Raw genomic sequence first — 27,858 nt, forward strand, 5'->3', positions numbered from 1 at the left:
AACATTTTAAAAATCATTTATCTTGGGCCAGAGAGATAGCACAGCCATAGGGCGTTTGCCTCGCAAGCAAGCGGTTGACCCAGGACCAACAGTGGTTCGAATCCTGGCTTCCCATAGGTCTTCGTGTGTGCCAGGAGCGATTTCTGAACAGAGAGCCAGGAGTAACCCCTGAGCCCCACTGGGTGTGTTCCAAAAACAAAACAAAACAAAAAAAATCATTCATCTTTGGGTAAAAGTTTTTGGTCAGATTGGTTTATTGTAGAGGAGTAGAGGAGTGATGAGATAGGGCCATCAGCAAAATGCAGGTGTTGCTTCGGCAGGGTGAGAGTCTGGCCCACTCTATCTTCCGTAGATGGCCAGCTTTTGACTGTGTGTGGCCAGTGAACCCATGATTTTTCACAGCTTGTTTTTTTTTTTTTTTGTCTGTTTGTTTTTGGATCATACCCGGCAATGCTCAGGGGTTACTCCTGGCTCTATGCTCAGAAATCGCTCCTGGCAGGTTCGGGGGACCATATAGGATTCTGAAATTTAAACCATTGTTTATCCTGGATCGGCTGCTTGCAAGGCAAATACCCTACCGTTGTGCTATCTCTCTGGCCCAGGTAAAATTATTTTATAAAGAGAAATCTTAACCAAGTGCTATGTCAGCAAGACAATGGTTTAAAGTGGGGCTGGGGTGATAGTACAGCAGATAGGGTGCTTGCCTTGCATACTTTTGACCTGAGTTCAATCTCTGGTAACCCTATATGGTCCCCTGAGTATTTCCAGGAGTGATTCTTGAGCACAGAGCCTGTAGTAACACAGGTGTGGTCCAAAAACAAAGAAACAAAAGGTAACACACTTGAAATAAACTTACAATTCAGTTTTTAAATTCTTTTTCTATTTTTAAAGGTCACAATAAACAGTAATGCTATATAATACTATACAATGAAAATCTATATTAACCCAGAAAGATGTTATAACACAGACTATAAAACAGATGTATGGTATATTTTTATACAAAGGTATATGTCATGTACATTTATATACATCTGGAAAAAAAGATCTTGATGCAGAATATGTAAGTGGTTATGTAACACCAATTTACTCTTTAGGGTGGCTCTTGGAGCTAGTGTGGGGTCCTTAGTGAGATCCCATTGCATCTGAGATCTAGGACCCAAACTTAGCTGTGCAATTCTAGGCTAGAAGAGACTTTTTTGATAGAAGATCCAATTGTTTAAAAACTCAGAGCTCTGGGGCCGGCAAGGTGGCACTAGAGGTAAGGTGTCTGCCTTGCAAGCGCTAGCCAAGGAAGGACAGTGGTTCGATCCCATATGGGCATCCCATATGGTCCCCCCAAGCCAGGGGCAATTTCTGAGCACTTAGCCAGGAGTAACCCCTGAGTGTCAAAACGAGTGTGGCCCGAAAACAAAAACAAAAACAAAAAAATTTAAAAAAATACCTCAGAGCTCTGAAACATACAGTGAGACATTTATGAACCTGAAAAAAGTGTTGTAATTGCTGAATATCTACTTATGTATTCAGCAGGAAATTATTAATAGTTATTTAGAGCAGATTACTTATTTGTTGAAGCTAGGATTTATTTTTTAGTTTTGGGTCCACACCCAGCACTGCTCAGGGCTTACTTTGGACTCTGACCTCCGGAATCACTCCTAGAAGTTCCAGGGAACCATATGAGATGCTGGGGATTGAACTTGGAATAATTGCATATAAAGCAAGTACCCTATTTTCTGGAGCAGGATTTAAAATGTTATTCTTATAATTATAAATAATAATAATAAACTAGTGAATTAAAATGCTGGAGCTCTTGAATTAAAATGTAAAGATGTGTCTACCTAATAGTCTACAAATATGCTTTATATTCATAAATTCATGAGTTTATGAATATCAGCATATTTGTTTATTCAAGACAAATAGTTGAGTGTTAAAAACAGTGATGATAGGGGATGGAGAGCTGGCTCAAGAGCTGCAATGGTGACCGGAGTTATAGTACAGTGGGTAAGGTGCTTGCCTAGCACACAGTTCAGTTAGTGCTTAGGGGAGGAGACTATCTGGTGCCAGGGATTAAACCCAGGTCAGGTGTGTGCAAGGCATGTGCCTTGAAAGCTGTCTGATTTCTCAGACCCTCTATCAATTTCCTTACAAAGCCATTGTTTATTAGTACACTGATTTAAGTAATAAGATAAATATATTGTAATATTAAATAATAATAAGTGATAAAGTTTATAATAAGAGTTTATAATAATAAGTTTATAATAATAAGGCATGCAATTTTCTTACACCAATCTACCATCATTGTGCCATTCCCTCTACCAATTTCCCCCAGTTCCCTCTCACCTGCTGCTAATCCCTTGACAAAAATCTCTCTCTCTCTCTCTCTCTCTCTCTCTCTCTCTCTCTCTCTCTCTCTCTCTCTCTCTCTCTCTCTCTCTCTCTCTCTCTCTTCCTTCACATTACTTGTTCCATTTAAATGTAAAGAAATGGGCAAGAGCATTTGCCTTGCATGTTGTGGCTGTACTATGTTTGATCCCTAGCATTCCATATGATACCCTGAGCCCCATCAGCAGTGATCATTAAGCAAAGAGCCAGGAGCAAGCCAGGAATACCACTGCATGTGGCCACACACACTCCAAATCTTTAAAGGAATTGCAAATAGAATTTTCAGAAAATTGGGGCCAGCGAGATAGCATGGAGGTAAGGCGTTTGCCTTCCATGCAGAAGGACCATGGTTTGAATCCTGGCATCCCATATGGCCCCCCCGTGCCTGCCAGGGGCTATTTCTGAACGTAAAGCCAAGAGTAACCCCTGAGCGCGCTGTGGGGTGTGACCAAAAACCAAAAAAAAAAAAAAAAAAAGAATTTTCAGAAAATTAATCACTTTGTGATGATTGATTGCTATATGTCTTTAATCTTTCTTTTTTTGGGGGGAGGCCACACCCGGTGACACTCAGCGGTTACTCCTGGCTATATGCCCTCAGAAATCGCTCCTGGCTTGGGGTACTATATGGGACACTGGAAGATGAAACCACGGTCCGTCCTAGATTAGCGCTGGCAAGGCAGATACCTTACCGCTCCTAGCCACTGCTCCGACCCTGTCTTTAAACTTTTTTTTTTTTTTTTTGGTTTTTGGGTCACCCCCTGGCAGCGCTCAGGGGTCACTCCTGGCTCCACGCTCAGAAATTGGTACTGGCAGGGTCAGGGGACCATATGGGATGCCGGGATTTGAACCAATGACCTTCTGCATGAAAGGCAAACGTCTTACCTCCATGCTATCTCTCTGGCCCCTAACCTTTCTTAATCTAGTAAAGAATGACCTCGTACACCATTAGTGAGTGCCATACTCAATGCCACATGATGGTAAGTTTATTCTGTCCTTTAAATGAGCACTTCTCTCTCTCTCTCTCTCTCTCTCTCTCTCTCTCTCTCTCTCTCTCTCTCTCGCTTTAATTTTTGGAGGGGGCACACCCAGTGATGCTCAGGGGTTACTCTTAGATCTGCACTCAGGGATTATTCCTGGTGAGGACCATATGGGATGTCAGGGCTAAAACTCAAGTTGGCTGCATGCAAAGCAAGTGCAAATTCATTGTACTGAAATGAAATGAACAACTCTGGACCCTGCTATTCATGTCTTTTCAGTCTATTTTTCACCACCTTGTGCTGTTCCTTAGAGATTTCTTCCTCATCTTGGAGCTACTTGATCTTTTGCTCAGTGGCTGTTATTCTGATAGTCCTTGTGTTAAGAATGGTGGGGTTTTTGTGGGTTTTTAGTTTTTTTGTTTGTTTTTTTGTTTTTTGAGCAACACCCAGCGATGATCAGTGGTTACTCCTGGCTCTGCACTCAGAAGTCACTTCTGGAAGGCTCTGGGAACGATATGGGATGCCGGGAATCGAATTTGGGGCTGTCCCGGTTCATCGCGTGCAAGGCAAATGCTCTACTGCTATGCTATCACTCCAGCCCCTGTTTTTAGTTTTTATACCTACTATTCTTTTCATTTCTCTCACTTCTGATTGTACTTTTTTTATTTTGGCTCTCATACATTTTTTGTGCTATACTGAGTACCTGTGTTACCATTTTCTAAAGTTCATTGATCATCCTCATAGTATCACTAAAGGCATTGTCTGAAGATTTACTGAGCTTGTTGTTGTTTATGTTTTTTTATCTTTATTTAAAGAAAATGCATCACATAGTTGACATAGTTGATCATAATACATTTGTCTTCAGATAAGAGCAAAGTTATTTAAAAAGGAATAGAAAGAAAAAATAGAAAACAAAAGGAAGGGGCTGAAGTGGTGGCACAAGCCGTAAGGCGTCTGCTTTGCACGTGCTAGGACGAATCACAGTTTGATCCCTCAATGTCCCATATGGTCTCCCAAGCCAGGAGTGATTTCTGAGCACATAGCCAAGAGAAACCCCTGAGCGTCACTGGGTGTGGCCCAAAATATCAAAAAACAAACAAAAAGGAAGAACAGAAAATTTTTTAAAACAGAAAAAAAACATACAGTAGCAAGTACATTTGTAAAATTATTATATCTAATAAAGTCAATACAGTGGCAGAAAATTTAGTAAGCACTTGTTAGCTGTCCATTCTGTTAAATTGGTGTGTCCCTATTAAGGATAACAACATCAAACAAATGAAGTTGTCCAGAAATTCAAAACACTATTACTTATACTGCAACTTTTAGGGGCCTTTTCTCAGCTACTAGGCTTCCCAGAATAAGAAAGATATTGGAGGGGGTGGTGTCCATACGCATTCAAAAAGCCCTGGTGATATCAGCCCAAATACTGGCTTATTCTTCAGATTGGTTTATTGTAGAGAGATGATGAGGTAGTGCCATCAGCAAAATGCAGGCGTTGCTTCGGCAGGGTGAGAGTTTGACCCACTCTATCTTCCCTAGATGGCCAGCTTTTGACTGTGTGGCCAGTGTACCCATGATTTTTCACAGCTTGTTTTTTTTTTTTTTGTTTGTTTGTTTGTTCGTTTGTTTGTTTTGGGTCATACCCAGCTGCACTCAGGGGTTACTCCTGGCTCTACACTCAGAAATAGCCCCTGGCAGGCTCAGGGGACCATATGGGATGCTGGGATTCGAACCACCATCCTTCTGCATGCAAGGCAAACACCCTACCTCCATGCTATGTCTCCAGCCTCTTTCACATCTTGTTTTACATCTCATTTGAGAAAAGTGTGAGACTATGGAGCTGGCCCAGTTTGAACATGGTGACTGTTGTATTGTTTATGTCTAGTGATAATGTTTTTACTCATTGAACTTGGTGGGCTTCTACATGTTTTCCTCATTTATTTTAGTGTTCTTGTTGTGTAGGGGGTGATTATTTGTAGATAACCCCCTGAAGGATTAGGCTGAGGGCTGCTCTTTCTTCTCTGCCTATCCTCACAGAATGACTAGAAACATAACTGTGAGCAGTGTGTAATTTGTTGAGATCTTTTGCAAGAGTGCCATGCATTTCAAAGGTTATGCTGTGGGCCCTTAGTAGTCGGGCTCTGTTTGGGTGCTTCTGGCACCTACCTAGTAGGGGCTTTTTCTCCTTTTCCAGAATAGGTTCAGTGATGTCAGCAGAGGCAGGTCTCACCTGAGATGGTGGAGTAGCATGCAGGTGAGGAAGAAGCTGCTGTGGTAAGATCCTTTAATATGGCACAGGTTGGGTGAGGAAGCTGAAGGGGACAACCCAGTCAGAAGGGGCTCTGCCTCTCTTTCTTAAATAAGCTTAGTGATGTCAGCCTAGCAAAATCTCACTTGAGATTGTGACACGGCAGGCAGCTACCAGTTTCTTAGCCCCACTCCCAAGTAAAGGTTACTTTACCTCATCATTTAAATAATTTCTTAAGAAATGAAACAATTCTCCCAACTTACATCATCAGAGCCGAGAGAAATCTGGATTAAAAGGGGTTCACTCTGGCCCCTGTCCTCTAGGGAGAGTCTTATTTCTACATTTCTGCTCTCAAAAATAACAAAATTAGACATCCGAGTTGGAATTGGCTGCTGCTATAGAATTTTCATTAAGATTTATCAATGAGGGGCCAGAGCAATAGCACAGTGGTAGGGCATTTGCCTTGCACGTGGCTGACCTGGGATGGACCTGGGTTCAATTTCCAGCATCCCATATGGTCCCTGAATTTGCCAGGAGTGATTTCTCAGTGCAAAGCCAGGAGTAAACCCTGAGCTCCGCCAGGTGTGACCCCAAAACAAACAAAAAAGTTTTTTTTTATCAATGAGGGGCCAGAGTGGTATCATATCTTATAGGGCATTTGTCTTGCATGCACCTAACCTGGGTACAATTCCCTGGCATTGCAAATTGCCCCCGAAGCCTGCCAGGAGTAATTTCTGAACAATTTCTGAGCACAGAGCTAAAAATAACTTCTGAGCACCTCTAGGTTTAGTCCAAAAACCAAACAAACGAAACAATTGATCAATATCTCTCCCCCCACTTTTTTTTTGGTTTTTGGGTCACACCGGCAGCGCTCAGGGGTTACTCCTGGCTCTACACTCAGAAAACGCTCCTGGCAGGCTCGGGGGACCATGTGGGATGCCAGGATTCGAACCACCGTCCTTCTGCATGCAAGGCAAACACCTTACTTCCATGCTATCTGTCCGGCCCCAATATCTCTTTCTTGTGGTGAAAGAATGTAATGAATTTAAATGTTGGTGAGAATGGTGTGAATCTGTTGCTACACTATCAATTCAAGAGTTAATATTGGGGCCTGGATAAAACTGAGTTGTAGAGCACAACTTGTATATGTGAAAAAATAGTTTGATCCCTGGCACTGCTAAAAACAACAACAACAACAACAACAACAACAAAAAAGCAAGTTTAAATAATTTGGATCAAGTGGAAGTTTAAGGCCTTTTCACAGAATATGTTGACCTCTACCTTGAACACATGGTTCCTTTAAAGAATCATGTCTTGGGGTCCCGAGAGATAGCATGGAGGTAAGGCATTTGCCTTGCATGCAGAAGAACAGTGGTTTGAATCCAGGTATCCCATATGGTCCCCCAAGCCTGCCGGGGGCGATTTCTGAGTGTAGAGCCAGGAGTAGCCCCTGAATGCTGCCAGCTGTGACCTAAAAACAAAAAAACAAAAACAAACAAACAAACAAACAAAAAGGAATCATGTCTTCACTATGCAGACTTGTGGACTTTTTCTGATGCAAGTTCTCTGCTAGACTTTATTTCACAGGCTTGTATTTTTTCCTCAACTATTCTGTGTTCAGTGATTAAATGCTGTATTTTTATATGATGTCTGGTCAGAATAGGTGCTTAACAACTTTATGGACAGAAAGTTAAGTGGATGGATGGATGTGTGTGGATGGATGTATTACAAACACAAAATCTCTAAATCCCACAGACAAGTTGATCTTGCACCATCGTCCACAGATTTTTCTGATCCCTTGAGACATCCTAAGATACTGAGATCAAAAGCTATTCATTAATCATTAGTAAACTCATAAATAACTGTATTTTTTAAAATAATAACTTTTTTAAGCACCATAATTACAACCATGGTTGTAGTTGGGTTTCAGTCATAAAAAGAATACTCCCTTCACCAGTCAACATTCCCACCACCAATGCCCCCCATTTCTCTTCTCCCCCACCCCTTGCCTGTATTTGAGACAGGTATTTTACTTCTCTCACTTATTAACATTATCATGTTAATAATAACTACTGTAGTAGTTATTTCTCTAACTGTACTCACCACTCTTTGTGAACTGGTCCTTTCAGCCCTCATTTTTATTGTCTCTGGGCATTATTACAGTAATATCTTTTATTTTTCTTAAAACTCAAAGAGGAGTGAGAACAAATAATAGTATTTTCCCATTTCACCATTGACATTTGCACTTTTGGGGAAATGGATGCCTTAGTAGGAATGAACTCCACCACATCAGCTAGCAAGCATATTCTTCACTGTCAAGTTCACTAAGAAGGAAAAAGAAACAAGAATATCATCAGTGATTCAGCAAAATTCACTTGAGAAAATATATTTTCCCGAGTACAATCTTTTTATTTCATGTGACAAAATGAGAGTTAGACAGAGCAATCTTGCTATATACCAAAAGTCAGATGTTGTTTTAAAAGAAAAACACTTGTGGGGCTGGAGAGATAGCATAGTGTTGGGGCATTTGCCTTGCATGTGGCCAACCCAAGAGATGCTGGTTTGATTCCCAGCATCCCAAATGGTCCCCGAACCTGCCAGGGGCAATTTCTGAACTCAGAGTTAGTAGTACCTCTGAGGTCCTCCGGGTATGACCTTCCAAAACAAACAAAAAAACCAAAAACTTGTTGCAAATGAAACTAGACATTATATGAAGGGAAAGGTGCTTCTTCCAATGGTGCTCAAGAGGTTGGTGGCTTCACCTAAAATTTGTAGCCAGCTGGCATTGGTTCAGTGCAAGGATCAGAGAATGAGATGCTGCTCAGGCTCTGTAGTGTCAGGGATGTCTGGGCCACCACATTGGTTCTGGGACCTCCAGAGCTCAGGCCTCTCTAGTCCTGCACCTGTGAAGATCAGGGGATCACATAGTAAACAGAGCCTAGATCAGGTACATATCACTCATGTGCCCTAACCTTTATACCAGGGGTCTTCAAACTACGGCCCGCGGGCCACATATTGTATTTGTTCCCGTTTTGTTTCTTCACTTCAAAATAAGATATATGCAGTGTGCATAGGAATTTGTTCATAGTTTTTATTTTCACTATAGTCTGGTCCTTCAACGGTCTGAGGGACATTGAACTGGCCCCCTGTTTAAAAAGTTTGAGGACCACTGCTTTATACTATGGCACTAGATTTTTTTTTGTGTGTGTGTGTGTGTGTGGTTTTTGGGTCACACCCGGCAGTGCTCAGGGGTTATTCTTGGCTCCAGGCTCAGAAATTGCTCCTGGCAGGCACGGGGGACCATATGGGGCACCGGGATTCGAACCGATGACCTCCTGTATGAAAGGCAAATGCCTTACCTCCATGCTATCTCTCTGGCCCCAGATTTTTTTTTTCACTTAAAAAATTTACTTTGAAATACCAGACAAGGGGCCAGAGAAGCAACGCAGCCGTAGGGCATTTGCCTTGCACGCGGCTGACCCAGGACTGACCTCAGTTCGATCCCCAGTGTCTCATATGGTCCCCCAAGCCAGGAGCAGTTTCTTTTTCCTTTCCTTTCCTTTCCTTTCCTTTCCTTTTTCTTTCTTTGTTTCTTTTTCTTTTCATTTATTTATTTATTTTGGTTTTGGGCCCACACCCGGTGACACTCAGTGGTTACTCCTGGCTATGCACTCAGAAATCAATCCTGGCTTGGGGGACCATATGGGACGTCAGGGGATTGAACGGCAGTTCATCCTAGGTCAGCTGTGCGCAAGGCAAAAATGCCTTACCTCTGTGCCACTGCTCCTGCCCCCAGGAGCGATTTCTGAGTGCATAGCCAGGAGTAACTTCTGAGCGTTACTGGGTGTGGCCCCCCAAAAAAATAAAACCAAAAAAAGAAAAGGAAGAAAGAAGTACCGGAGAAGACAGACCAGTTACTCAGTCTTGCCTATTTGAAAAATATTTTCTCAAAAATGAGTAAAGTATGCTTACTGCTTCAAAGGAAACAGCTGTCTGTATCTGTTGCTAAGGATAAAATCTAAAAATTCTTGGCCAACTGGCCATAAATGAATATTTTGAATCTGAATAAATTTGAAGATATTATTGTGACTATGATTTCCAATACTTAAAAACATTTTCTCTAACTTCAGTATCGGTATTCATAGATGTGTTGGGTTATGATAAAATGTGTTAACATTTGCAAAATCTGCAAGACTCAAAGAATCAATATTTTCTAAACAAGTAGTACAGACTATTATACAATCTTTCATGGACAACGAATCCCATTCAGAAACACAGTTCAGAGCAATGATATGTGTCTACCAGAATATGGAACCTCATCGATAGTTTCTGACTATACAATTCAACAAACATTTTAAGAAAACTAGCATCAAGTTGCTGAGAGCAGCAAAGCAGAATGTCCACAATTATGTGAATAGTGTATTCACATACTTCTTCCATTTCCAATTGCAAATCCATACAAAACCATATTTTCTTCATTTGCTCAACTAAAACAACATATTACAACACAAGACAGTCATAGAGAATCCAGCTGTATTCCATTAAGCTGAAAAAAATAAAGGCATTTGCAGAGACCATGAAACAATGCCACTCACTCTTCTCAGTAAATGTATTTTGGAAAATGTGGTTGTTTTCTTCAAATGTGTATGCTAATATGGAATAGGTTTATTGTTATTTTTTGAATAATTCACATTTCCTCTAGTTTCTAGCTTTATTTTTAATGCAGTAAACATGATACACACCACCCAAATTTAATAGGGAGGAAAGCCCTTGGGATCCTCAATTTTTTAAGAGTGCTGAGACCAAAAGGTTTGAAAGTCTGTCTCAAGATGTTCAGGGTTTTCAGTCTGTGATTAATGCCATTTCTGCATTAACGAATCCAAACGTAAGATTTTGTTTCTTTTTTTTTTTTTTTTTGGTTTTTGAGTTACACCTGGCAGCACTCAGGGGTTACTCCTGGCTCTATGCTCAGAAATAGCTCCTGGCAGGCTCAGGGAACTTATGGGATGCAGGGATTCGAACCACTATCCTTCTGCATGTAAGGCAAACACCTTACCTCCATGCTATCTCTCCGGCCACAAGTTTTGTTTCTTTAAACTACAAAATAAACCAAAATATAAGGCTCAATATAGGATAGTGATCAGGCATGTGCCTTACATGCTAGGAATGTGATTGATTACTGGCACTACATGGTCTCCCAAACATTGTCAGGTGTGTCTGTAGAAGCCCCCCAAACACCATCAAGGATTTTCAAGTGTCCCTAAATGCAGGGCCCAAACAATTGCTGGTAGGGCCTGAGGTCTCCTAAGCACTGCTAGTGAGATATACTCCTGCCCCTCCCAAAAATGTGGACATGCATATAATGCATTCTGTGCCTAAATCTATTGGCACATTATTTAAATTTTCTTTTATTTATTTTAATAAAAATGCATAAGGATAGTTTGAAAATATTTAAACAATATTAATGTGTCTAAGAAAATGTATAAAGTTGAATGATTTATATAGACCTTTTTAGGTCAGAGTATATATATTTATGAATTGAGCAAATAAATTATCTTCCAAAATTGCTTATCTTACTTGATACCAAGCACAGTTCCTGGAGCTTCCATGACTTGCTGACAAAGACACTGTCTCCTTTTACTCTCTCTAAAATTGGTTTTGTCTTTGGGGCCGGAGAGATAGCACAGTGGTAGGGCATTTGCCTTATGCAACAGATTTGAACAGATGGTGATTCAGATCCTAGCATCCCATATGGTGCCCAAGCCTGCCAGGAGTGACTTCTGAGTGCAGACCCAGGAGTAACCCCTGAACCCCACTGGGTGTGACCCAAAAACCAAAAAAAGATTGGTTTTTCTTTTATAGCTAAATAGTATCCCATTGTATATACCCAGTCATGTGTTCTTGGATATCTCAGTTGTTTCCAGACATTAGCTATTGTGAACAATGCTGCAATGAACAGAGTAGTGCAGGTGCCTTTTCTGAGTAAAATTTTGGGGACCTTAAAGGGAGATACCTAGAAGTGGAATTGCTTTCTTTCATTTTTTTTGGGTCATACACAAGTGTGTTTAGGATGCTATTCCTGGCTCCATGCTCAGGGATCACTCCTGGCAATTCTCAGGGATCATATATAGTACTGGGACATGATCTGGAGTCACCATATGCAAGGTAAGTGCTTTATCCATTGTATTATCTCTCTAGCCCCAATGAAGAGTTTTAAAGATAATACAGGATATTTGGTAGTGGTGGGGGGGAGTCTCCCAAGGAAAATGTCTGACAGGTTGCGAGATTCCCTGAACACTCCTTGGATAGATACTGTTAATATTTGCCTATGTCCTTCCCCAAACCACTCTCACCATTCAATAGTATTCATTGTACTCTTTAGTAATTTGTGCCACAATTAATAGAGGAATCTGTAAAACTAAAGAAGTAGTATCATACCTTTAAGTTAAATCATACTTTCATATTATGTTAAAATATAACATATATCCTTCTGATTCCTGTTTTGTCAGTTACACCTGGGATTATAGTGATCTTTTACATTGATTGGCCTCACAACAAGGTCCAAATAGTCTCAGACCCCCAAATATTGCTAGTAATAAAAGAACATTAAAATTCTTGCAGAGTTTAAAGATTGTAATCACCATAAGTATTTTTATGTTGAGATGACAGTAGTTAACAAAATTTATTCTTTCTTTTTTGTTTTCTTTCTTTTTTATTTATTTATTTTTGGTTTTTGGGCCATACCTGGTGACGCTCAGGGGCTACTCCTGGCTATGTGCTCAGAAATCGCCCCTGGCTTGAGGGATCATATGAGATGCCAGGGGATCAAACCGCAGTGCATCCTAGGTTAGCACTTGCAGGGCAAGATGCCTTACTGCTAGTGCCACCGCTCCAGCCTCCTTTCTTGGTTTTCTATTTTCTTAAGTAAAAATATATGGCATAATCTCTTGAAATGAACTTTAAATACTTATTACTAGTATTTGAGAGAAAAGAAAGTTGATGGCAAACAAAATGACATTTTAAAATCTTTATTGATACCGTTTAATATTTATTTACATATGCATCTATTATGTATTCTTCCAAACTATCTCTCACAATATACAGCCAAGCATTTTTCTCAATATTAAATCTAGCAAAAAAGATTTCCCTATGAAAACTACAAGTACAATTTTAAGTTCTGAGTAAAAAAAAATAGTCCTAATGTGATTAACATTAGTGTTCTTTAACACACTTAACAGAAAAACTTCAATAATTTCTCCAAATAAGAAGCCACATAAAATTACTATGTACATTACAATTTACAGATACCAAATTGTTAGGATCTCCTACTAACAGAAGACAAAGAAATAAAATTTGATGTGACAATGATCAAATCACAGTTCACTGGTTGTATATCTGATTTATTTTTTATGTAAAACTGCTAGGTTGAAATAAGGACTTCTCATCTAAACACCATATTTTTGAGGTTCTATGGATGATAGTAGTTTTTATGATAGTTGCACAGTATTTGTTTTTGTTAGAGGTTATTCACAGGTCCTAAAATACTAGATGATTGGAATACCACACTCAGAAAATTAGCCACATATGTGTCTAATAATTATTAATCAGAAATAAAAATATATTGCTGCATCTTGACCAAATATTGAATATATTTTATAAGTTGTTTCTACTGGTTTTCTTAATTTTAGCTAACCTAAGGTAATCTAACAGTTTTTTTTTTAATGAAGCAAACATTTAGTTTCTACTTGTGATGAATCAAACTTGTTTGTTGTTTAGAATAACAAAAATGGTTGAATATAGAGGAAACCTTGGCAATTTCTGTGCTATCTTGTTATTATGAACCTATTGATAGGCATCAAAAAATACTAACAGATGTGAAAAGATATAGAATTTCATAAAGTAATGTGACAGAAATGTTTATTTAAAAAAAAAAACCAAAGCAAAAAAAGCAATATATCACCACAAGCTTTGAAAACTCTGATCTGCCACTTAGACACTGATTAAAGCAGCTACATTTATTGGCATCCAGTCTAATGGTTGTCCAATCTAATGGTTGACCTCTGGATGTTGCGGGGACTCCCAAGCAGTGCTCAAGAAACCAAGAATTACCTCCTGACCATTCTTGGTGGGGGTGAGGGGGGAGAACCGTGTGGTACCATGATTCAACTGCATGAAGTAGACTGCATGCAAGGTGTACCACTATACTAGGCCCCTTTTTAAAGTTGTTTTTAAATTAGATTTTTACTTTCCTAAAATCAACTTTTCTTCTCTTTTTAATCACCCCCCCACACACACACCTTTTTATGTTTTATTTTGTTTTGTTTTGTTGTTATCCCTGGCTGTCCTCAGATTTTCTCCTGGCTCTGCACTCAGGAATTAATCCTGAAGAATTACTCTTAAGGGATCAGGGGAACTATATGGGATGCCAAGAATGAAACTGAAAAGGCTGCATGCAAGGCAAAAACACCCTATCCACTGAACTATTGTTCTGACCACCATCTCCCGCTTTTTTGACCACACCTGGCAATGGTCAGGGGCTACACCCACTTGGAGAACTATGCAGTGTTCAAGATCAAATGGAGTTCTGTTCTGCCCTTTCTGCCATCTCCAACAGCTTGCAGTCAACATTTTAAAAGAATTATTTTAAGCTTTCTTTGCAGTTTAGTCTTATAAGTTAGAGACTATATATCGCTGTCACTGTTTTTATTTTATGCATCACGAGAAATCAATCTTATTTATTGACCTGAACTTAATAAACTGGCAAATCTAAAAAACTTTATCTTCAAAATGTGAGCTTCTTTGCTTATTTTTGTTTAAATTTTAAATATTGGATCACATAAAATTTACTGAATATTGAAGCTTTTTGAAAAATAAAAGCTTTAAATTTTGAGGGAATTCCTTTAGTGAAACTACTGGTATATATTACTTCTGGATTCACAGTGTCTAGTACAATACACAGACCATACCAGTTCTAAGATGTAAAACGATGACCACATGAGATTTTTTTTTCCTTAGTTCTATAGATCTATGACATAGCTTGAGCAAAATGTGCTTTCCAGCCATCTCTTAAAAATTTACTAACTGTTTGATTTGTTCAGTTTGCAAAGATTGTCTCCGGAACAACATTTTTTTACTTTTGTATTCTTTAGGGAAAACAGGAGCCGTGGGCATAAGTACTTTCTGACCACAAGAAAGAAGGCTGGAGAGCTTATTGTTGGCATTGATATCTGAGAAGGGAGGGTGAGGATTTACATTAAGTGGTGGCAGAAATCCTGGTCTACTTAGGGTGACACTGTGATCTAAAGGAAAAGCCCCGGAGCCCCTCCTTTCTAGCACCGCGTGGTTTCTCCGGCTCAGGGACCCTGGTGCTATGTTCTCCTGCACTTCTTTGGATCCCGACAGCAAGGAAGAACCCGGCGAGAGGATCTTTTTCTTCCCAACCGGTGCTTTGCCATCCTCTGAAGATGCTGGGGTGGGACCAGCTGAGAGTTGAGAATCAGAACTATAGTGATTTGCTCCCGAGTTTCTTTTCTGAACGATACTTTGTAAGGTGGAAGCAAAGATGGTCTGGTTCGAGTCCGGGTCTTGGTCCATAGGGATGTCCATGCTCTGTTGATTTCCTTCTGGGAAAAAAGAAGGATAATTTATTTCCTCATAGGACATCTTTCTGGAGTTGGCTTGATCAAAGGCTCTCAGCAAATGCGCAGTGTCTTTGATATCGATGCTCTGATGCCTGGTGATGAAGCGCTTGGAAAGGGCGAGGCTGTTGACTTTGTAGGATAACTCTTCCTCCGGAGTAATATCTTGGAGTTCCTCTTGCAAAGAGGCCACTCTGTTCTGATGCATCAAGGACGGGGTATTCTTGATCCGGGGTGCCGCCTGGGATAGCTTGGGCCCAGGAGGGACCAAGGCTGGTTTCTTCACCGGGGAGTCAGGGTCCCTGGAATCATCACTGCTCCCTGGAGACTCCAGATCTTGAAAGCCAAAAAGCATCTTCTCGGTTTCCGAAGGGGTGAGCTGCGAGGAGGCGGTTTTGATATCGATTTCGGAAGGGGTGGTGCAGGTGTCTGGAGAGTCACACTCGTCCAGATCTCCTGGAGGCATATTTAAGTACTGTTTGGTTGTGTGCCTGCCCGAGGGCGACTTTGCTGTGGTTATGATAATGACCTCTTTCCCTTTGGCCTTGCAAGCGCTAAGGAGAACTTTCAAGGTCTCTCTGTCTTCGGAATTGATAGCATACACCAGGGCCGAGTAACCGGAATGGTCTTGCAAGCTGAGGTCGGCCCCACTCTTGAGCAGCAAGGAAACCACCTCTGGACCAGCTCTCTCTAGGCAAGCATGCATCAAAGCGGTTTTCCCAGATTTGTCCTGGATGTTGGGATCCGCATGGTTTTCAAGCAGGTACTTAACCATTTTGGCTTTACTGACACTCTGGTGATCTACATGCTTGGACTTACAAGCGATCATTAAAGGCGTCTCTCCTCGGTCATTGCTCTCGTTAATGTAGGCTCCACCTTCCAACAAGAGTCTAGTGAGGCGCAGGCGACTCTGGTGCACGGCTTTGATCAAGGAATTGCCATCGCTGGAAAGGTCGACACCTTCATCCATCTTCCAAAGTCAGAAATCAGTATCTGCTTAGCAAGGAAGATGAAGAGTAAACGATTAGCCAGAATCAATGTCCCAAGTTATATATATTTTTTGTTAGCCACACTTAATTTCTGAAATGGGTATCAAGAAAGAATATATCCAGTAGATTATGATACTAATACATGCAAAGAGCGAATTGCAACATAAATTTTAGAATAACAACAAAGTTTAGGGAATACAAACTAAAACTTACTCTCAAAATCTTCTTGAATATTCATAACACCAACCTAATATTTCCCCGAATCCCAACTTAATTTAACAATAATTGCTTATTTTCTGCCTGTGAAAATATTGGGAGGACTCACTCCTGGTGGCTTTAGGGGTGCTGGAGATTAAATTAAGGGTAACTACATGCTAGGCATTTGAGCTATCTCTCTGACTAAAAATATTTTTAAAATAAGACTAAAACACAAATTAAAGCAAAGAAGCCAAAATTCTATGCAAATGCCATGAATTATTTAAAATAGAATATATTTATGGTAGCCTAATGTAAAACCTTGTTAGTTTTAAATTGCTTAAATGTGCTATTCAGCTGAATAATGCAACTAATATCTAAATGATCAGTTTAAGCAGCATTTTTGTTTCTTTTTAAAGTCTAAAAAATTATTGGACTACAAGATATTAAAATAGCTGACACATTTCTGGATTTAACATCGAGACAGATAAATGGCCTGTGATTATGCTTTCTTCTTGATCCAGTTCTTAATTCAGACATTGAGTAGATTACAGGCTTAGCAAATACTGCTGGGTTACAGTAGTGCATTATGTACTCTAGGCCCTCCTTTCTTAAATTACAGGTCCTGAGGGGCCAGAGAGATAGCATGGAAGTAAGGCATTTGCCTTTCATGCAGGAGGTCATTGGTTCGAATCCCGGCGTCCCATATGGTCCCCCGTGCCAGCCAGGAGCAATTTCTGAGCCTGGAGCCAGGAATAACCCCTGAGCACTGCCGGGTGTGACCCAAAAACCACACACACACACACACACACACACACACACACACACACACACAATTACGGGTCATGAGCCCATATGGATGTATGGTGACAAAAAACTTTATTAACAGTAAAATGTTTCTGAATGCACAATAACCAAAAATCAAGTCACAACCAACCATAGAATGAATCTGAGGTTTCCTAGCAGTACTTGCCCACATATCATTTGTCAAGTGAAAAGGGGTCACGAGAGGGGACCAGAGAGACTATACTGGGCTAAGGCCCTTGCCTTTCTCATGCCCAATCTGTGTTTGATCCCTGGCACCTCATCTGGTCCCTGAGCACCCCTGGAGTGATTGCCTATCTACAGAGCCAGGAATAAGCCCTAAGTACCATTGGGTATGTCCCCAAACTCTCCAAAAAAGAAGGGGAGAAGAGGGTCACAAATAAAATGGAAAAAAAAAAGCTCTAGGTTAATCCCTTGAATGAAGATATGTAGACTTTATAGTTAATTTTTATCTTAAAATCAAAAGTTATATTTGCATAGATTATTTAAATAATTTAGATTCAAATTCCTTCCATGGTTAATTTCTCTAATCAATGAGGATTAGTTCTTTGTTCAAAGAAGAGGAAATATTTGTCTTTAGACAGATCTGGGAGAAAAATGAAATGGAACTTTAAATCTTTAAGTCTGTTCCTTTAATCTTTAAATCTATTCCTTCAATCAAGAATCAGTATTTTGACTACTCACTGACTTTTACTTATAATTTTTGTTTTAGGGCCACCCCATGGTGCACAAAGTTTATTTCTGACTCTGTAATCAGTCATCACTCTTGCGAGTGCTTGGAGATCATAAGCATAAGCAGTACTGAGGATTAAATTGGGCTGGCTGCATGCAAGGCAAATGGTAGCTCTCAAACCCTACTCATTGACTTTTTAAAATTTGTTTCTTGGTTTTGTTTCTGTGCCACACCTTGGGGTGCTCAGAGGTTACTCCTGGTTCTGCATTCAGAAATCAGTCCTGGTGGGCACATGGGACCATTTGGGCTGCTGACTTCTAACCCAGGTCAACCATATGCAAGGCAAATGTTTTGCCCACTGTGCTATCACTCTGGCCCCTACTTATTGATTTTTTAAAAGGCTCATGGCTCATGGACTTGGGGACAGTGATTGTTAGAACATTTGCTTTTCAGGCGTAAGTGACTTCAATTTCTAGCAACACCTCACATGCTGAATTCAATATAAGGGGCACTACTGTTGGGGATCCCTAGGGACACTCAAACAAGTGTCCAGTCTCAAGCACTTTGCAACCTAGTGTGTGGTCACACAGCACTAAAAACGTGCAATTCCTGGCAAGTACTGTAAGCAAAGTGTGTGGCTCTGGTTATTGCAATGAGAACAGCAAAGAGAGTCAAAGGGAAAGATATAACATTGAAAAGAATTAGAGGGGCCGAAGTGGTAGCACAGTGGTAGGGCATTTGCCTTGCACGTGAATGACCCAAAACTAATGTGGGTTCAACCCCTGGCATCACATATGGCCTCCCTGAGCCAGGAGTGATTTCTGAGCATTGAGCCAGGAGTAACCCCTGAGCACTGCCTGATGTGGCCCAAAACAAACAAAACAACAAAAAACAATAAAGAGAAAAAAAGAAAAGAATTAGGGATATTACTTTTTTTGGGGGGGATATTACTCTCTGTTGGAAATATCTGAAAAGAAAGATGACACAGCAACAAGGATGTGAAGGAAAAGCAGAAAGATACATATGCACCAAAATCAATTGTGGGAGCTCAGAGCTATGAGCGCCCATGTGCCATCACTGAGCTACAAAGGTACAAACCCTGGCTGCCAAGAGCTTACTGGATGATTTGCAATGATGTCGTGAAGGTTCTGTCCCACTCAAAATCTGGGTTTAGTGAGGCAGCACAATAGCTTCATTGGCAACAAGCTGGCAAGCTGGAAGATGGTGGACTCCTTTCCTTAAACCAACTCTCTTTCTGCTAAATCACAAGACAGATTTTTATAAAGAAAGAGAACAAGAAATCATATTGTCAAGAAAGGTTAGAAACAGGTGGGCGCCTCTTTGATCAATACATCCACAGAGGGACTGAGTCTCCTGAGGCACTTTCGCTGTGACTGCAGATAAAGATTTCTGATTAAAGTTTTTGTCCGCTTGCCCTGTAAAGCAAGAGAAAGGGGACATTCTTGACATTCTCAACCATCCCTAATCAGACAGATTTTTCTGGTATCCATATTGATTTCAATTCCTAATTTGTCTGGCTTGGCTTCAGAGATGCTCTGTAAACTGTGGGTAATGAGCTAAAATCATAAAAACTCACAGACTTGCATGACTTGGGAACCCACAGGAACTCTGAAGCCAGTCACTGGAGCTAGGTCTTGAAGGCAGCCTCGGCATTTTGTCAGACCAGCCCAGGAACAAGAGGCACACAGGAACAGAGAACCTGCCTGTGCAGAGTCCTTGCAGCTAGAAATAGCCCAGCTATTCATCATTCAAACAAGCTCAATTGATGCTGATGTGACCAAGTCTTAGGAACATATTTTAGCAGGTGAAACCTCTTAAAACCAAAGAATTTTTTTAAAAAGACAAACTCGAAAGATAGTGGGGTAAAAGGAGAGAAGACAAAGGCAACCTTTGGGAAGCCACGAAGCAGAGGGGTCTGTGGGAATTGACTTAGCCAGCCTATAGGACTGGGTCATTAATGATGCCGCTGCCACTATGAACTCATTCTCAAATTTTTGAGGGATTCAGCAGGAAGTGCAAGATCAGAGGAAGGAGCTGAATGGCTGTTAAGGACATGAGGAAATGCAGTAAGATTCTTCTAAGTCCTTGTTATTTGAAGTACGACTCTGCTTTAGACCAGAGCAGCAGAAACAGCAGTGCATGCAGTGTTATTAGGAAAGCAGATTCTTTCGGGCTGAGGAAATAAACTCCAGTGACCAGAGCATGTGTCTTGCATCCACCAGGCCCCAAGTTCAATCCCCAGTTTTACAGTTTTTCTCAAACCACCAAAATGCACCACTGGATGTGGTCTTCCTGCCTCCCACCCTGAGCAGCTGGGCTGAACTCTGAAAGCATCCCTAGGGTTTGCACCCAGACTTCCTAAGCACAACTGGGAAGTGAACTCATTCCCTCACCCCCCCACACAAAATGAATGAATAATATTAAACCCTTCGGGGATAAGAAGATATTTGTAACCTTGAAACAAGATTGATTGTTTCAAGGTTTAGATTCCCCATAAAAAGAATTTTCAAAGACATAAAATGGTCTCAATAGGTAATAATAAGACCAAAAACCCTGAAAAACTCAATGGAAGGGCTGGTTAGTAATGTTGATGAAACCACTTGCAAAAAGGGACTGAAACAATAGAACAGCGATAGGGACAGACCCAGGTTGGATTTCCTGCATCCCATAAGGTCTCCTGAGCCTGCCAGGAGCAATTTCTGAGCGCAAAGCCAGGAGTAACCCCTGAGAACCGCCATCGGGTATGTCCCCCCCCCCAAAGAAAACACTTGCAAAGAAACATAAAGGAAATAAAAAAGTGTATGGAAGAAAAATAGAGGGGTAGGCTAAGAAGACCATTATAAAGTTAGAAGCTCCAAGAAACAAACAAACAAAGGGAACGTAAGGGAAAGAGGTGAGAAGAGAAATGTGTAAAACCAAGAATTTGCTTTGGACTGAAGGAACAGGAGACCCAATAGTGCAAGGCCCAGATGCTGGTCTCTGGCTCCACTAGAACTTAAGTTTAAAACAAATGGGGGTTACAGATGTTAAAGTGCTTGCTGTGCATATGGCCAACCCGGGTTCAACCCCTGGCATTACAAATGGTGCCCTGAGTAGGCAAGGGCTCACTCCTTAGCACACATCCAGAAATAATCCCTGAGCCCTGTTGGATGCAACCCCAATACCTCTTCTTTTTTTTTTTTTTTGCGGGGGCATACCCAGCGACTCTCAGGGGTTACTCCTGGCTCTGCACTCAGAAATCGCTCCTGGCTTGGGGGCCCATATGGAATGCCAGGGATCTAACCCAGGTCTGTCCTGGGTCAGCTGCATGCAAAACAAATGTCCTACCACTGTGCTATTGCTCCGGCCCAATATACTTCTTCTTGTAAACAAAACATACATAATGAAATAGCATAGCATTTATGGAAGATATATTTCATAGCTACATTTTAAGAAAAATCATGTTGAATCCTTTTATAACATGGCTCAGTTATATATATTATTAATGGTATTTTTGCCTGAACTATCAAGGAATTTCTATTGTTATTTCTAGATAAGCAATATTTGAAAGATGATCATCTTCACAGTCATTTTATCATTCATAGTGCTAAATCTAGAACTGCAATCCAATATAGGCAGCCAATGAAAGGAATGTTTCTGTCTCTCTGCATACATACCTGCAACCCAGGAACTCAGCAACCGAAGTTTGGTTGAGAAGCTTGGTTCTAATTCAGAAGTCTATTCTGAAAGCAAAGCATCTGAAAAGAGCTCATGTGAGACAGGGATGACAAAAGAACCTTCTTTTAGCATTTTTCACAGACAAATGGGTTTAATAACACAGAGATTTATCAAAACGAGCTGAACATAATATCAAATATTAAAAAAAAACAGTAGCTGTGATTCAAGAGATTGTGTCAACTATGTAAAAATACCTTTGACCAAAAGTAGCATTTGAAAAACAAATATGAAAATGAGAACAAGTCACCAGATTTCCATATTATAATCTCAGAGCGTTGCTAGCACTGGGACCAACCTTTTTATTTTTTTTTCTTTATTTAAACACCGTGAGTATCTTTTTTATTTTTAAGCAAAGTCAGAATAGCTGGAAAGAGTAAGGTCTTACATATTCGACCCCAGTTTGATTTTTTTTTTTTACATCACATATGATCCCCTAAACAATGCTAGGAGTTACTACTAAGCAAGGATCCAGGAATAGCCACTGCAAGGTATGCTCCACCCCCATGAAGTTCTATCAGAAACTTTCCGATGTTCAAATCTTTTTTGCCTGTCTTCATGTTAAAGTGTTTCCCCCACAATACTTTACTGGACCACTGTTTGTCACAGCTTTCATCAGGGGGAGGTAGTGGGAGAAGGGGAATCAGTGATGTGATGATGCCTAAGGGCAGTGGTTCCACTGTGGCTCTGTGGACTAAGCAGCCATGAAAGAGTGAAAGAGGGAAAGACAGAGAGACAGAGACAGAGACAGAGACAGAGAGGCAGAGAAAGATAGAGAGACTGTGCAGTAACACCAGCAGCTTGTTGCAACTAGAGATGCTCTCTACAATGTGGATGTCGGCAGTATTTGAGCTCCTTCCACAAAACCCCTCCACGAGGCTTACTGTTTGTTTGTTCTAAAGATGTCTAATGCTTATTGGATTTCTTGCTGTTGAGGTGACTCAAGGACATGTGGCTATTGGAGCTCCACATTGCTAGGGACCACCAAGGCCACACCTGGTGGGCCTTGGAAACTACTCACTCTCCCAAGTGGATATAATTACTAGAGAAATTTAGACATTTATTAGGTGATCATTTTCCTCAGACAGAAATGGTTTTGGCTACTTAACTCTCCACATGAACACAAGTTTGGGTGCCTGTGTCTCTTCCTGAAGTCACTGCTATTAAAGAAAAATTACTCTGTTACAATGCCTTCTGCCTCTTTCCCTGGAATCTCTATCTGTGACAAAGACAACTTCACCTGTCTATAAGTGTCAAAAATGTTACCCCCGGTGGTCATAATTATAATCCAGGAGATAAGACACTTGCCTTGTATACAGTACTCTCTGGTTGGGTCCCCAACACCACATATGGTACCAGTAGTAATCCCTGAGCATAGAGGGAGGAGTAAGCCCTGAGCATCTCTGGGTGTACTTCCTCCACACCAATGCTTTCCTCTTGTCTGTCCCCTGTGAATCTTCCCCCAGAGTACTCTGTAAATCCTTCAGTCAGAACCTTTGTGAAAAATCTGGCTGACAAATGATTTCCAAATTCAATGACTCCTTCCAAGTAGATAAAGATTAACTGGTGCTGCTCTGTGTGAGATAGACCCAGAGGTCCCTCCTGTCTACTGCCTTACTGGATACAGATATCTGGTCAGATATCAGCCTCATGCACTTGGCTGCCTTGTCTGTAATATGCGAATTATATAACATTTAGGTTTCAAGGTTGAGTCAATGACAAAACAAAACAAAACAAAATAAAAACCAAAAAAAGGACCATAGCAATAGCACATTGGTAGGGCATTTGCATTGCATGCAGACCTCAGTTTGATCCCCCAGCATCCCATATGATTCCCCAAGCCAGGAGCGATATATGAGCACATAGCCAGGAGTAACCCCTGAGCATCACCCATGTGACCCAAAAACAAAAACAAAACAAAACAAAATAAAAACCAAAGTTTTTGCCAGGAGTAATTTCTGAGCACATAGCCAGAGGTAACCCCTGAGCATCACCTAGAGTGGCCAAAACAAAAACAAAACAAAATAAAAACCAAAGTTGAGTCAATGAAATCAACATCTAGAATAAGATTTCTTGCTGTGCCTTCTTTTTAAACTTTGTGCCATACTTGGTGGAGCCCAGGACCTACTTTCAGTATACTTCTTAGGGATCCTTCTAAGCACTTCCTGGCAGTGCTAGGGTACCATGCAGTGGTAGGGATCAACACTAGGTTTCTCACATGCAAACTGTGTGCTCCAATCCTTGGAGATAGCTTCACAAAATTAAGACATCTTTTAGCTGGAGTGACAGTACAGTGGCAGGGTGCTTTCCCTGTATGTGGAAGACCCAGGTCCCCTGAGCATCACCAAGAGTGATTTCTGAAAGCGGAGGTAGGAGTAGCCCCCAAGCATAGCTGGGCATGACTTCAAAACAAAAACAACCACAGCAATAAAAATACATCTTTATTTTTTGGGGGGTGGGAGGAGAAGGGGGAAATATGACCATAACCAATCAGGCTACTCACAGGCTATTCCTTTTCTCTGTGTTTAAGAGCAATCCTTTGCAGTGCTCAGGGGATCTATATTCAGTTCAGGGTTCTAATTGGGGTCAGCAGTATGAAAGGCAAGTAGCTTAACCCTGTACTTTGTACATCTTTGTTTGTTTTTCTTTTTTTTTTTTTGGATTACCCCAAAACTGGGGTTACTCAAGGCTTTGCATTCAGGAATCATTCCTGGTGCTGCTCAGAGGACCATATGGAATGATGGAGAATGAACCCAGGTCAACTTCAGGCAAGGCAAGAAATATATCTGGTATACTATTGCTCTGATTTCTTTAGGACCCAATTAGTTCATTATGATTACATCTCATATTGATAACCTATTTAAATAACACACTAAACATATCAGTATAGCTTCTTTTTGACTTTTCAAATAATGTCTTATAAATAAAATTGGTATACTTTTATAATTAAAAATGTAATGATATAATTAATCATAAAATAATTCCACATAGTGAAGTATCAAAAGGTGACTTTCTTTAAGTCAAATTTTAAGTTATATTAAGTCATTCTTTTCCACATATTTTCCAAATACAATAATAAATTCCAATGTCATAAAATATTAATTACTAAACAGCCAGATAAACTGCTTTTTATTATAAATATAGACTGCCTTTGAAATCTTAGACCGTTTACTTTTAGGATGCTCTTTATTCTCCAGGCCCCACTCTAGTGAGAATCCAGTATCTGACAAAATTTAAAAGATACAGGGCCCGGAGAGATAGCACAGCGGTGTATGCCTTTCAAGTAGCCGATCCAGTTCCAAAGGTGGTTGGTTCAAATCCCGGTGTCCCATATGGTCCTCCATGCCTGCCAGGAGCTATTTCTGAGCACACAGCCAGGAGTAACCCCTGAGCACTGCCGGTGTGACCCAAAAACCAAAAAAAAAAAGTGTAAAATTTAAAAGATATTATTTAAAATAATACATAATCTGAGGCTGGAGCAGTGGCACAAGCAGTAGGGCATTTGCCTTGCGTGAGCTAACCTAGGACCGACAGCAGTTTGATATTCCAGTGTCCCATATGGTCCCCCAAGCCAGGAGCGATTTCTCAGCACATAGCCAGGAGTCACTCCTGAGCATCACTGGGTGTGGCCCAAAAAACACAAACAAAAACAACAACAACCATAAGGATAAATAATCCGAAGAACAAAGGAAAAAAGATGTGATGTGAGATATATCACAAGGCGAGCAACTGCAAGCACACTTTGGAAACTGAGTTGTTTTTTGTTTGTTTGTTTGTTTGTCTTTGTTTTTGTTTTTTGGGCCACACCCGGCGATGCTCAGGGGTTACTCCTGGCTGTCTGCTAGAAATAGCTCCTGGCAGGCACGGGGGACCATATGGGACACTGGGATTTGAACCAACCACCTTTGGTCCTGGATCGGCTGCTTGCAAGGCAAACGCAGCTGTGCTATCTCTCTGGGCCGGGAAACTGAGTCTTAGAGCTGAGGCTGCAACATCGAATATTCCAGTGACTCAGAAAAGGGATGAATAAAAGACCGGGGTGAAAGTCTGGGGTCAGAACAACTGGAACCCCCACTCCCAGATAACTCAATTTCTCCTAAACAACAGCCATGTTCCTCATTAAGACAGTCAAAATGTATTCATAAATACATGGGTCAGAAAGGCTTCATATAGGGAGGGAGCATGTTGAGATGTAAGAGTTTATGAGATGACAGGAGGGACTCCCAGCTCTGTCCTGCAACCAGGCAACCTTTCAGCCAGAGTAGAGTGGAGAGTTAAGAGGGAGCAAGGCTATACTGGTTCTCAGGAGGATGAGTTGGATTAAAATGATCCATTCAGGGCTTGAACAATAACACAGTGGTAGGGCATTTAGAATGCATGAGGCCAATCTGGGACGGACCCAGGTTTGATTCCCGGCAATCCATATGGTCCCTGGAGCCTGCGAGGGGCGATTTCTGAGCTCAGAGCTAGGAGTAACCCCTTAGTGCTGCCAGGTGTGGCCCCCCAAAAAACAAACAAACAACAACAAAATAATTCATCCACATAAGAAACATTTTAAACTTCAGCTGCTTGTACACCACCTCTCGGATACCCACTCTACATGGAATTGGAAAGTTACCTGTAAACATGATTCCAAATTGCCCACTTGACATAGGTCTCGTCTCTCCCTGTCTGAGTTTTCTGTCCACCGGCTGTCAGTTCCTATGGAAGAAAATCAGAGCTATTCAGAGTTACATAAATACCGTTGTTTTTTTTTTTATTTCACATAGTTCTCACATTTAGAGTCTAGTATTTCAATTCCCTATGTATCTAATTCCTTCCAGTGCTTGCTTGGGTTAATCATATTTTGCTAGTTTAGAGTCTGTGAAAGTGTCTGAGGTGGGTCCTATGTACAAAAACCAGTGTGTGTCTGCAGGACATAGCCTGCCCTGCAAACAGAGCAGGATAATGGGGTGGGGGGTGTTACATGAACATCCACGGCACCAGCTCCCCTTCTGTACTAATGAGTAAGCTGAGGAAGAAGGATACTTGGGAAGAATCTTCCAAGTCATTCTTCTCAGTGGCCTGCTTTCCAGGACTCAATTAGCTAATCCTATGTCCTTCCTTTCTCTGTATTCTTGTTTCCATGCTTCTTGGATACCAGCTGCCCACAGAGCAGCATTTTAGTTTAAGTGCCGAAATCATGTAGTAGTTGGCTAAAGTGCCTTAAAAGTCATCCCGGGTGATGACTTTACTCTTTCCTGTGCCTTTTCCTCCCTGGGCCATCCCCAGCTCTCCTTACATTCCACCTCCAAATAGAATCCAAGCCCTCTCCTATCAAGTTAATTGTCTTGTCATAGGGAGAAGGGGGTGAAGGTATAAACGAACAAGTGGGGTTTCATCTTGAGATTCCACCCTTCAAAGGTCAAGGCCTTAGTCGCTACCTAGTCCTGCCCACAAGATTAGAGTCTTAGCATGCTCAGAGGAGGCAGCAGATGGGATCTCCAACCTGGCCTTGTCTCTTCTTAAGCGATCCACCCTTGGGAAACTGTTCCTTAAAAACTGGCCTTCACCCCTAAAATGAGGCTACTGAAGATAATGGCAGCAGATCATTATAAAGATTTGACTAGGAGATTCTAATGCACTTGCTACTTAGGCATTCAACCAATGTCAGCTTCCAAGCAGGCATCACTAGATCCGCTGGATCTTGCACGCATCACTAGATCCAGGTACTGCACACAGAACTCCTCTCTGCTCATGGATCTCTCTGACAAAGAGAGATCAAGGTCCTTAGTCTGGTGGCTTTCCTGCCTCCTGTGGGTCAAAGAGTCACACGAAGAGCTTGTGAAATATAAGATGCCAGGTACCCAGGAACTTCAAGGGGATGGGCGGGGTGACCTTCCTATGCACACTTAGAGAAAAACTGCAGCAAATGCTTAATTCCTCATTGCAGAGACAGCCCATTGGCTAAGACTCCTTCAGCCTGATAGTCACACTCCTCTGCAGGATAAAGGGCAGTGATGACTGCTAGGGGACCTGGCGAGGGAGGAGCCCACAGGTCCCTAGAGAGGAGTCTAGCCTTGAGTCTCAATGGGCCAAGGACAAGCAAGTTACACTCAGGCCGCCCCTAACCAGTCTGGGGATGTGGGGAGAATTTTATATATATATATATATCCCTAGAGTTTAGAGGGCTGAATGAAGCCAGGCTGCCAGGAACCAC

The 27,858-nt window shown here is 41.2% G+C and overlaps 1 protein-coding gene across 1 annotated transcript; it reads right to left on the bottom strand.

The window, feature by feature from the left end:
- Positions 1-13,910: 13,910 nt before the first annotated feature.
- ANKRD34B (ankyrin repeat domain 34B) lies at positions 13,911-27,325 on the bottom strand. The gene is made up of 4 exons (XM_049766052.1): positions 27,083-27,325; positions 26,278-26,360; positions 21,602-21,692; positions 13,911-16,235 (listed from the first exon to the last, which is right to left on the bottom strand). The coding sequence occupies exon 4, from the start codon at positions 16,210-16,212 to the stop codon at positions 14,671-14,673; it is 1,542 nt and encodes a 513-aa protein (XP_049622009.1). The 5' UTR covers positions 16,213-16,235; positions 21,602-21,692; positions 26,278-26,360; positions 27,083-27,325; the 3' UTR covers positions 13,911-14,670.
- Between the last annotated feature and the right edge of the window lie 533 nt (positions 27,326-27,858).

The sequence above is a fragment of the Suncus etruscus genome, chromosome 2 (genome assembly GCF_024139225.1).
Source record: "Suncus etruscus isolate mSunEtr1 chromosome 2, mSunEtr1.pri.cur, whole genome shotgun sequence".
NCBI lineage: Eukaryota > Metazoa > Chordata > Mammalia > Eulipotyphla > Soricidae > Suncus > Suncus etruscus.

Coding starts and splice junctions, on each gene's coding strand:
- ANKRD34B (XM_049766052.1), bottom strand. CDS start 16,212: ATGGATGAAGGTGTCGACCTTTCCAGCGATGGCAATTCCTTGATCAAA.